At 46.5% G+C, this 12,125-nt stretch overlaps 1 protein-coding gene across 1 annotated transcript in view; it reads left to right on the top strand.

Moving 5' to 3' along the window:
* Window positions 1–12,125, top strand: part of LOC140696223 (unconventional myosin-XVI-like) — a 211,129-nt gene that overhangs the window by 144,536 nt on the left and 54,468 nt on the right. Inside the window, 2 exon segments of the mRNA XM_072960641.1 lie at window positions 1,989–2,235; window positions 4,103–4,374. Of these exon segments, the coding sequence (XP_072816742.1) occupies window positions 1,989–2,235; window positions 4,103–4,374 (519 nt within the window).

Below are 12,125 nucleotides of genomic sequence, written 5' to 3'. Positions count from 1 at the left end.
GATACCACCTTTTAGCAACTGGTATAACAACTTTAAAGGCTTTTTGATGACTGGGAGCATGAAGTGTGGGAAAACCAAGTCAGACGCAGGACAGTGGATTCCTGGGTAAACATGGAGCCAGTGAAGGTCTGGCTGTAGTTGGAAGTCAGAAGCCTGGCGGGTCCATGTTAATCTTCCCTTTATTCCAAGAGATTAAACGTCTTGAATGTACCCTCACTCTCATTTTCCGAAAGTCAGTGTCTCAGTTTGTCTTTTTAATGTAACAAGAATGAGCAAGTGAGCAGGCCAATTTGAGTTCTCTCCCTCGGTGTGCCTGTCACCTGGTTAACACTTCTGCATTTTATTCCGCATTTTATATTCCTGAAAGTCTGATGGTACCTTTTACTGTTTAATTATTTTCTCTCTTAGATTAGTTCAGCACGGCTGTTTTCACAGTTGATACAACCGCATTTCGAAGGAACTAAACATTTAGTATTGCCGTCTGAAGAAAAAAAAAAGCCTTGTGCGTTTTAGATGTCTGCTTATTATTTGCCTCTGAAGACAAAAGTATAGAAAGTTGTATCCAACTTTCCACATCCCGCTCAAGGAAAGGCGTCTGAATATCCTAGACATGCAGATACGCGCGCAGTTGCCATCCTGTAGCCAGGGAATATTTGAAAGCACTTAACGTTTTACAGGGATGTCCCCTCCAGATGTGAATGAAGTGTCTTTGCTACATGTGTTGGTTTTCCCTGCAGCTATAGCTCTTCCCTTAATCCAAACAACTCCTTCCACCGTTAGAAACTTAGAAGGGATGCATCCTAGCATCAAGTGGCCCGAACTGGAATTCCTCGCCCTGCACCTGTCACGGCATCCCTGAGCAGGGGCCATCCTGCTTCTTGAGTGTGCCCAGGGGCTGAGAGCTGACTCTCTTTCCCAGGAGATGCTTGATGCATTTACAACCTGTGCTCACTGTTAGAAAGTTCTTCCTCATACTGATCCCAAATGTGCTCCCCTGCGACCTCCCTGTTGAGCTCTGCTCCCTGAAAGCTACAGACTGCAGCTACATGGCTGGTCAGCAGAGTTTGGTCTCATAAGGACAGAAATTTGAATCCACCTCTAGCCTCTGCCGGTTGTGTTCACCTGGAGTTGTTTTCTTAGCCTCACTAAGCTTCTCTTCCTTTGGGCACAAAATGGAGACACCGGAACGTTAATGATCATTGAGTTTGTGCCCAACAAGATGGACTAGAGTTCACGGCAGTGTCTTTAAGCGGTGGGCGTGATTTTAATTTTCAAGTCTTACATCTGTTACTGACATATCAGTGCTTTCAGAGTGTCTTCATTCACCTGTTTCCCTCAGTTCGTGCATGACCTTCTGGCCCTGCTTCCCCGGAAAGCAGGAAGGATGCCCCATATTTCTACACAATGTCTTCCTGGAGTCGTAAAGGCAGTGTTAGTCTTTCTAGGAGTTGAGTCACAGTCTTTTTTTAATTGAAGTATATAGTCAGTTACCGTGTGTCCGTTTCTGAGGTGCAGCACACAGGCTTGCTGGTAATACGTGTGTAGCGTCTGCAAAGCCTGCTTCATGAGCCTCAGGCGTTTCTGTTAGAATCTGTCAGAACAAAGCGTGATCAGTACCTCCCCAAAGGGTCTGGTCGGAGCTCCACCCAGAATTCTCTGGGTTTGGACTTTGTTCGTTCCCACTGATCTGAATGCAGTCCGTCAATGTCCGGCCTGTGTTACCACAAGAAATGTGGTATTATTATAACATTACCTGCACCATCTCATCCGGGGTGAGGACTTTTGCCTCTAGTGTTATCATCACTGAATTTAGGTATCTCTTTTTAACACAAGATTAGAGTGTTTCAGTCAAGTCCTAGTCTGGGTTCAATACGCTTTATTTCATAGCTGCCCGGACGTGAATGTATCAGTGACTTCTGTTGCTGTCCCTCTGGGTTTCTTGCTTCTGCTTCTCACGTCTGACCCGTGATTGTGTTCTTTTGCCAAAGTTATAAGAGGGTTTTTAGCACGCCGGCATCTGCATCAGAAAAGGAGCATCACGCAGCAGGAGGTCACGTCCATCAGGAGCTTCCTGCAGGTCACAGAGGACATGGGGCTGAAGACCTACGACGCCCTGGTGGTTCAGAATGCCTCGGACATCGCCCGCGAAAACGACCGGCTGCGGAGCGAAGTGAACGTGACCTTCCACGAAGAGAAGGCGGAGGCCAGGACCACGCAAGGGGGAGGAGCCAAGAGGTAAGGCCAGACTGTGTGCGCCTGCAGCCACCCCTGTAGCAGGTCCCGTGGAGCTGGAAGATGCCGAAGGAACTGGCCCTTGGCCTAGAGTTCGTCAGATGTGCTGGCACTGAGAGGAACAGGCCTGTGTGCAATCACGGTGTGTTAGGTGAGACCCCCTGACATCTGAAAGGATGCTTTTCCTGGGCCTTCCTTCCGTGAAATAGATGCTCTGTGTGCTAGTTAATCACATAAAATAACTGATTCCCCTACAATGCTTGCCTCTCTTACCATCTCAAGCACAGTTTTAAGGCATCTAATATTTCTGTCTTAGCGAAAATGTACAGCTGGGTTCTCCATCTTTATGCAAGTGTCATGGATATAAGGCTGACTCACAGGAACTTCTGAAAATCTGAAGTTCCCCGGAGTGGAGACGCCACGCCAAAACCGTGAGCGCAGTGAAATCAGGCAACAGTGGCATGCGCTGCGTTTCCCTAGGGAGAGGCTCACATCTTTGCCAAGGAGGAGCACTTTGGGGAAGGTGTTATTTTGAAGTTCACGGATGCTGAGATTGGAATAGACACGTGGGGCCCACCAGGCCCCTCTCCACTTCAGCGCTCTTGCCTCTCTGTGACACCCATGATTTACAGCCCTCCCCAGGAGGCCAAGGACCTGGGTGCTTTCTGCCCTAATTTGCTGTCAGAGAGATGTTTGTTTTTCCCCAGGAACTTGGTAAAGTCTAGTGGTTTCTCCCAGAAAATGGTTCCCCTTCGCCTTGACCGCCTGTGTCAAAGGATTTTTTATTAAAGCGGAAATGGTGATGTCTCTCACTAATTAGCTTCAAACATCTCAGTGATTAAATACTGAAAAAATTCCCTTTGTACAGAAAACTGTAATTAAACATTACAGGGAAAACAAATTATCCACTGAGTGACACGCTTTCATCTTCAGCTAGTTCATTTTCTACACGGGCGTCTGACTTGGCCTCGCAGTGGATCCCAGCCCTGGTGGTGCCCTGCTGCACAGAGATGTAATTACAAAAACAAACGCTCAGAGACTGCATGTAAAAGAGCACATTGGCATCTCCTTGGCACATGATCACATTGACATGTGAAGCCAGAGGAATTTTTTTAAACCAGATAACTATTAATTTTATATGACTTCCAGAATAATATTTATTATCTTCTCTGCTGGAGCTAACCAGCCACCCCAATTTCTCACTTTCATTATGTATTCATTTGCCCGATACAAAATTAAGTGAAGAAGCATCTGCCTATTTATTTACTGAACACCCGCAGCTCCCTGGGCACGGGGCAGCCAGATGGAGTAATAGAAGAGAAATAATAATTCTGCACATAATTAAATAACTGCTGATGGAATTTAGGTGGCAAGGAAAAGAGAGACAGGGAGAAGGTGAGTCTCTGATAGTCTGAAGTAAAGTGTGTCCACCTCTGCAAGGGGAAGCAGTGCCGGCCTCCAGTATCTGATGCGTTAGTAGCTCTCTATTAAGATGGATTTCCCAGAAATTATCATTCAGATCAAAATCCTGGCATTTTGATTTGCTTAATAATCAGAGTGTGAACAATTCCTTCAGCCCATGCCTGAGAGCACACGTGGCCCTCCTTGAGACGTCTGCGCTTGTGTGAGATGTTTTCTAAGTGCTCATGATGAGCGTCCTGCGGGCGTATTTATCCTGAAGTGGGGCTGGAAGGGCGGGAGGCTTTCCCCCGTGTGCCGTGACCAGCAGGCATCCTCCAGCCACTGCAGGAAGCTCTTTACCAAAAAGCCTTGATTATGTCTGCTTGAACTGGTTCATTGTTACCGTCTGAATAATGCATCTGGGTCTCTCTGGTGGGGCCGTGTGTGTCTGCTTCCTACCCTCCTCCAGAGCTGAAGACAAGGGTGGACCCAGGCACTTCCACTGCAGCTCCATTCCCGTCCCCATGGTGGTGGACAGTCTGGTCCAGTCCCTGGCTGGCGCGTCCACCCGGTCTCCATCTCTGCACTCGGTGTTCGGCCTCGATGACAGCTGTGGCCTCCCGTCACCACGGAAACAGCCTCCGCCCAAGCCAAAGAGGGACCCCACCACGCGGCTGAGCGCCTCCTATGAGGCTGTGAGCGCCTGCCTGTGGGCTGCAGCCAGCGACTCGGCAGGTGAAGGTTAGCTTCGGGAGGGAGGGAGGGAGGGAGAGAGGGGTCCACCCTCGGAGGGAGGGGTCCGCCCTCCCCCCCCCCGCAGAGAGGAGCCCACCCCACTCAGTCGCAGATGCTTGACTTTCTTCCAGCCTTGGAGTGCCCATGGCAGTCATGTTGCCCTAATATATTTTTAATAAAATTAAATCCATTGTCAGCTTGCCAGGGGCCCTTTAATCATTAAATATAAATAATATTTATTCAAATCTCTAAGCCTCTTAGGGGAAAGCTACTTATGTATCATTTCTTTAACTCTTATCCCAACTTCAGCATTGAATGAGGAGCCTCAAACCAGAATCATTCAGAAAGTCTTATGGTAATGCTTAGGTGGAGAGGTAGAAAAAATTCATCTCTTTGGGGAGAAGAGTACAAGTGTGTGCATTTTAGCATCGCTGGTAACAAGGACAATGACAAAAGGGGAACATGACGTTAGAGAAATCGTCTGGAGGACAGTCTTCAGGTGCATAGCGATGGCAGCTTGGGCAGAAAGCGAGGGCTGTCCACAGAAACACGCCTTTCTCCCGTTCTCCCAACGGACTCCACAAACCAGGAGGGACCCGGAGTCCACGCGGGTCGTGCACACTCCCTGAGAAAGCAGGCTGGTCCCGTTTCCACCAGTAGTACTTGCAGACCAGTGCAGTGGATTTACAGTGCAGATCTCAAAAAGATGGGGAGAAACAGGAGACTGGGGGGCATATTGGGGAAGGAAGACCACATCTCAAAGGCTAAGCCTGATGAGATGGGAAAATGTGAAATAAAGACTCAAGACGGCATGAGAAGTGGAAAAAAAAATACGAAAAAAAGATCGAAAGTTGCACCGTATGGAAGATGGAGGCCACCCAAACCTGAACACCAAATAAACCCTAGGTTTGGATAATGAGGCCTCAAAATACCCAGGAAGTCTAAAATTGCTTTCAGTTTGTGTGCACAGGGAATGTTCACCTGTCCTAGAGTTGAGATTTCGGAGAAATTCAGGTGCCAGTGTGTCACATAAGTGTGAAAGGAGAGAAAATATTGAGTATAAAGTTGAGTTCTCTCATGTGCAGCCCCAAAACAAAACAAAACAACCCCTCAGTTTAAAAAAGTCACTCCAGAACCACAGGAGATAAAAATCTATATAAAAGCAAATGACGGGGGGGGGGAAATGGTTACAAAGAGGAAGCAAGAAAGGCCACAGGTGTGGAACGCTGAGACTCCAGCTACTGCGAGAAGGCGCGGAGCTCCTAAGGCTGCTGTTTACAATGCGTTATGTGACCACTAGACTTGCAAGACTTCTGTATAAATTGCAGGTTCTCAGAACCTCATTTCAGCTCCCATGCGGCTCTGAGATGCTCTGGGTGTCTCCCCGCCCAGCCCCGCCCAGCCCCGCCCCAGGGGATGTCACACCTCGGAGGCTGCTGTTGGTTCCTTCTTCAGCATCTGCTGCATTTGTCTGCGGCTGCGGGCGAACTCCTGCCTTTGGGCATGTGCTTTAAATGGGCCTTTAAGGATAAAAAATTCACCTGATTGATGGGATGGAGCAGGTGCGCCGGCTAGTTTTTGTAGCTTCGGAATCAGACTTAAATTCAGATCAGCAGTGCCCTGGATTTCAATAAACAGGTCGTCAGCAGTGGCTCTGTTCCCACCTTCATGCTGAAGGTGTCCAGAAAGTCGCAACTAACCACTTGTGCCATTTAAATTTAAAATAGTTAAAATTAAATAAAATTTAAAATTTAGTGCCTCAGTCCTTAGTTCCAAGTACTCAACAGCTGCAGGTGTGGAACTTCCCATCCTGCCAGAAGGTTCTAGCAGACAGCACTGATTTCAAATTCTTATTTCTATCACCAGGGCAATGCTGAGTTTTTGGGGTTTTTTTCCTGCGCCTAGTAACAGGTCCCACAATTATCCTTCTTCTGCAAAAGTTAGGGAGGAAATCTGTTCATTGATAAAAATGCTCTGTGAACACTCCTCACAAGAACAAGAACCACCAGTAGAGTTCAAGACCTTTTCCTTCACAAGTAAAACTGCTCATCCATTCAGAAGGTTGTCAGGTGAAAAGAGATCCGCGGAGAATGAAGGCCAAGAGTCTTGGAGGAGCCCGTGGTCAGGGTGCATTGCAGTCCATCCCTCCACACGCGCCTCTCTCTCAGGTTTTCATCCAATAAACACGGAGTCGTAAAGCAAGGCGGGCCAGTGGGCTTGGGTTTTTTTCACTATCTTTGCGCCTGAAAAGCTGGAACCAGTTTTATGGGCTGGTAAATTTTAACACTTGTTTGCAAACTATTAACAAGCTGGAGCCAACTATTTGAAAGTCTGATTTTTAAAAGTCTGGGGTTGCTCTTTGCAAACGGAGACAAGGAAAGGAAGACCAGGGTCCCCACTTCACTTTTTCTTTGACAGGGAGCTCTGAGCTGGGAGCTTTTCTAGAAAGTCGAGTCTTTAAATCCAGCGTGCTGGCCTTCTCCCCAGCACGGCGATGACTGGATGGTCAGGTTTCTCTTGGGCTCCAACATTGAACCCTGGCCACGTGACCTCCTCACTCACCCTCCTTCACGCTCCAGTAGCCCAGCCCTTACACATAACATCAGAGGAGGAATCCATATTTTTTCATCGCTGTGCAGCCTCCCTGTGCTCCTTGGCGCTCTCTTCTCCATGCTGTCACTCCGCTTCTGTCATAATCTGTGTGGCCATTTTTCTTCCCCCTGGTCTCCAAGGCCCTCGGAGAGAGGCCAGGCTCGTGGAATACACTGAATTCATACGTGTTGAATGGACAGATTGTGAAACAGACAGTCACGTTCTCCTGTTACATCCAGTGACACGCTCTCAGGGCAGCGTTCAAGGAGAACCTCATTTTTGTCATATTTCAGGTGTTAGATGAAAATATAAAGGGGCTTCTGTGAAAAATAAGTCAGCAAACATGAAGGGTTACACTTTGGATCTTGCCAAACTGTGCTCGTTTTGATTGATGAGAAGCGAATTCTATTTTCATGAAAGCAGTACAAGAAATATATTTCTCTAACATTTATTTATTTGTTCTTAATGAGTATTTATTAAGTGCCTACTGTGGTCCAAATGCTATTCTAGAATAAATATATAAACAAGACAGTAAAAAAAAAAAAGGAAGCTAACAGTATTTCCAAATTAAGCCACACAGCTAACCCATTCTTGTACTTACGTATATAAACTGTGTTTTGCGGGAAATGGAGCTGTATGAATATTTTCTTGATATACAAGCTTCTCTTTTCTTTTTTCTCACATATTTAATATGCAGACATCTCAGTCTGAGTGAGAAGGGGCCCCGATAACTCGTGTCTTGTTACAAAGTCACTGACACGCCTTGGCAAAAAATTCAAAGGGGAAGTATTTTGTACAAGAAAATTTTTATCTCCTAACAGAACTTAAAAATGACACAAGTCAACACACAGTAACTCCGGTAAGAGTCAAGTTTAAGAAATAATGAGAGGGCTGAGAATGTGGCATTTGTCCCTGAAGTTACTGTCAGGACAGTAAGACTTGCCTAAAGGTGGTCTGTGACCATGAAATATCCACCTGACCCCATCTCACTGACATCATCAACTCGTCCCAAATGCTTTGCCCGTGAGTCTTAGGACTCAGACAAATTGTTAAGAAAACTCTTCATGTGAATTCATTTTGAAGAGCCCTTAAGTGCATACTTGCAAGTGAACAGTTATCCAGGGCTTGTGTGGACACACGCATGCACACGCACACACGCACACGCAGGCACACAGGAACAGCCATGAAGCCAAATTAGGCTCTGATTCTCTGACTGTGGTGGTCTCATTCTGGCTGATGCAGAAGGAAGCGCTCCAGGTCCCAGCCCAGACACTGCAGCTCGGCAGTCATGGGGTATTCCAGGAAGTGCGCTACCCACACTCTGTTAGGCACCCCAGGTGACCCGATACCGAGGGACCCCAGACCACGCTCTGCAGAACTCGTGATTAATTTCCGGTTCTGTGGTAATAACATGATGATGGTGGTGACAGCTGACACTTGCTAAGTGTCTAATCTGTGCCAAGCACTATGCTGAGTGTCTTCACTCCCTAGAACTACCTGATGGAGAGAGACTGTCATCCCTCTCCAGATGAGGATGTTGAGTCAGGGAGCAGTGTGTGTCCTGTCCCATGTCACACGCCCAAGCTTTGGACCCAGGCAGTCAGATTCTAGAGAGTCTGTTTCTCAACCACTTCCTGACAAGCCATGCTACTTTCATTTATAATCATTTAATACAAAAAAAAACTTTTCTCTGCATCTAAAGCTTGCCTTGAGGGAATATCATATCAGCTATCCATTGTTGCTTAACACAGCCTCCAGACTTAGATATCTAGATAAAATGTCATCATTTTATTATTGTCTTAGGTTCTGGGTGTCTAGTGAGCTCATCTGAGTGGCTGTCACTCAAGGTCCTCCATGAAGCTGCAGGTGGTGGCTGGAATTGCCTGAAAGCCAGTCACTTGCATCTCTGGTGTCCTAGACATCTGGGGACTGGGACTCCTGGGCCATTTCTATGTCTAGGTGGCTCCTCCACTTGGTTTGAGCAGCCTGGCAGCTTCAGGGCAGCTGGACTTTTTCTAAGGAGAATCAGTGAGTCAAAGGCACATGCGCCAGAAAGGAGAATGCCCCAGGCAGGAACTGTATTATCCCTTATGAACCAGCCTTGGAAGTCAGGCGGCATCTCTTCCACCACTTCCATCCACCAGGCAGTTTCAAAGGCACATATAGGCTTTAAAAAGTGAAATAGATTCTACCCCTTGGTAGGACTGGGAACATACTGTGGTTTTCAGAAAATACAGACAGTCTCAGTCCATCCTCTGGACAAAACAATTCACATCCCACCTAAATATAAGAGGCACTCACGCCACCCGTCCCCCAGAGCCTCAGTCCATCATCACATCAAGTCAGTCCAGGGCCCAGATCACACCATTGAAATCAGATCCAGGTATCCTGGCTGCTCAGGTAAAGCCCCTTAGGTGGAGGCTCCCCCAGTACTGTCCCTAACTCTCTGAAGACAAGTTACCTGTTCTCTACACTACTTTTTGTTTGTGCCTTGATTAGGATGTAGTCCCAGTGTCTAGGAAGTGTTTTCCATAGCAGTTAGGGCCATGCTCTGGAATCTTGGCTTGCCTTTGGATATTATTTCCTCACCCACAAGAGGTGACTCCTGTTTGGTGCTGGTAGTTTTCTCAGCTTGACTGCTGCTCATAAAATTTTAAAGCACCGTAGCCTCTTTATTTTGTATTAACTCTACCCTTTTCAAGGCATAGCTGATACAATTCCTTTAAAAGCTTTGTGAGTTTCCTATGAATCAATTTATAATCCACTTCATTAGTCAAAAGCTACATCCACAAATCTTTTTAAGATAATCTCTTCTCTATGTTTTTTTTTGTTTCTTTTTTTGTTTGTTTTATTTTGGTTTTTTTTTTTTTACCTGCAAGGTTTCTGTGGGGCAATACTCTTGATATTCTTAGAAGTCCTGTGGTTTTGTTACTTTGAAAGGGTCCAGTGAAGCGCCACCTTAAATCTTTCTGAGGTCTTAATAAAGGGGTTTATAGTCACCTTGGCTTCATCTTTAGATCGTGTTTCCCTGAAAATGCCCGAGATTTATTCTCTGCTTACAAATCATTTCTTAACTTCAGAGCTTTTTGCTATCTGGATGGCCTGGCAGTGAGAAACAATTTTATTTTCAAACTCAGAAAGTCCAAACTCCTTTATAGTTAATAGTTCTTTCTTTAGATTATCTGTTTTTCTGTAGGCAGCTGGGAGAATCTAGGGGGCCGCTTTTACACCCTAAAAACCTCCCTACTTACATCATCCAGGTCCACAGGGGTGTCATCCAGTTCCCACTTTACTGCAGGTGACAGTGTTGCTAAACTTTCCACAAAGGTGTAAAAAGGCTTATGTTTCCTTCAGGACCCAGTGTCTTCCTCACTTTCCTTTAAACCTCACCAAGAGCTTTCCTGAGGGTCACGCTTCTGCTAACAGTCTCTTCAAGACTCCCCTGGTCTCCATGACCCTGTAATAGCAACATTACAATTGTGTCTGGTTCACTGGCTTTCTGGAAGAAGCTTACGAGTGGCTGTGTGTTAGCACGTTGAAAGCCTGGGGTAATGCTCTTCTGTGACAGAATGTGCAGTTTGGGTATTCTGTGCTCTTAAAAGTTGGCTGCTTTGGGGGAAACCCTGAATATACTGGCATTCAAAGATGTCCCCTGAGTTAGAAAATGAACTGTGTCCTTTTCCATTCTCACTTGGAGGGCTGCCGTTTGTTCCATGCTTGCAGGGTGTCAGCATCTGAGCTCAGCCCTGACATGCAGTGTCTGTTTTACCTCTGAGAGAGTCACTGATATCACCCCGTTATGCATGACTGCACTGAAGCCTGGAGAGATTTGATCAAGACCTCTTTTTAAATTGTAATTTGCACCAGTGCCATCCCTGCAAACACACACAAACACACAATTCTGTGACCCTTTATGGCCAATGGTTCCCACTTCATAGCGCACCCTAACATGCTATAGTATTTGCTCATTTGTTCTCTTTACTTCTTTTTTATTGTCTGACACACCTCCCAGTGGAGCAGAGGAAGGCGGGGCACACTTTCTGTATATTCACTAATGTGTCTCAATAAATACCAGCTAAAGGCATGCCTAGAATTATAGCATAAAAAAACAGCCGTAGTGGGACGTGAATCCAAGTCTATCTGATTCCAAAGCCTTTCTTGTTAACCCTCAGAGTGGAGTTGTCACCCCAGAAGTGGAGATGGGACTCCCATCACATGTGCAGTCATCATGAGAGAAAACTCCAGCTGCCCTGAATCACTCAGGAACGCAGCACAGTTAGACGTACTTATTTATATCAAGAATTCCTACAGATTCACAAAAGACCAAATTTGTAAAGTAGTTAAAGATTTTTGAGAAGTTTTGATATTTCAGTAATTTTCTAAAATTAGCATCTCAGTGTCCAGAGAAATTAGATTTAATAAAATCTTCCATAATTTATAGTAAATAAATGAGAAAGAGAAGTCTTTTAGAATTTTTTAACTTAAACATGAATAAATGTTTTGAGTCATATTTAAATAGTCCTTCTGCCTCTTTGAAAGTTAGTTCATACTAATAATATTATGCTCATTTGTTTTCTTAAATACTTTCCCTTTTTTCAACTTAAGTTCTCACTTAAGTTCTTTAATATTAGCCTCTTCACTTCCCTGTTAAAGCTGTTAGGATTCAAATATATTAGTTAGTGGTGAAACTCGCCCTTGGCATAATTTTAACAAGGTCCTTTTTGGAAAACTGGTCTGTCCACGCACGTAGCTGTCGGCGTCTGTGTTGGCTGTGTTCGCTTCAGTCTGAATGATCGGCCGAGGCGTCTCCGCAGGAGGCACCCACCGGGGCCAACTCGCTGCGCTGCTTGTCCTCCCTAGGCTTCCATTTCCTCGTCTCTGAAATCGTGAGGATGGGGCAGCCAGTGGTCACTTAGTTCTAACCTGCGGCAGGCCCGAGCGCAGGTGCCAGCAGGTGCCAGCAGCAGCGCGGCCCCTCCCTCGCCCGCGGCTGGCCTTCCTGGGCCTGCTTGGGTCCCCCCTGGGGGTTGTCCTGCAGCTGCACGATCAAATCTCGCTCTCCTCTTGGCAGCGGCGGGCCGTGTGGGGAGACCTGGGCCCCTGAGGGTGGAGGGGCGCAGGCCGGGTCCTCGGGGTCGGGGGTCCCGGCGGCTCCGCCAGCCGGG

Source organism: Vicugna pacos, chromosome 4 (genome assembly GCF_048564905.1).
Source record: "Vicugna pacos chromosome 4, VicPac4, whole genome shotgun sequence".
Taxonomy (NCBI): Eukaryota; Metazoa; Chordata; class Mammalia; order Artiodactyla; family Camelidae; genus Vicugna; species Vicugna pacos.
The sequence above is the reverse complement of the archived record's forward strand: the minus strand, read 5'-3'. Positions and strand labels throughout refer to the sequence as shown.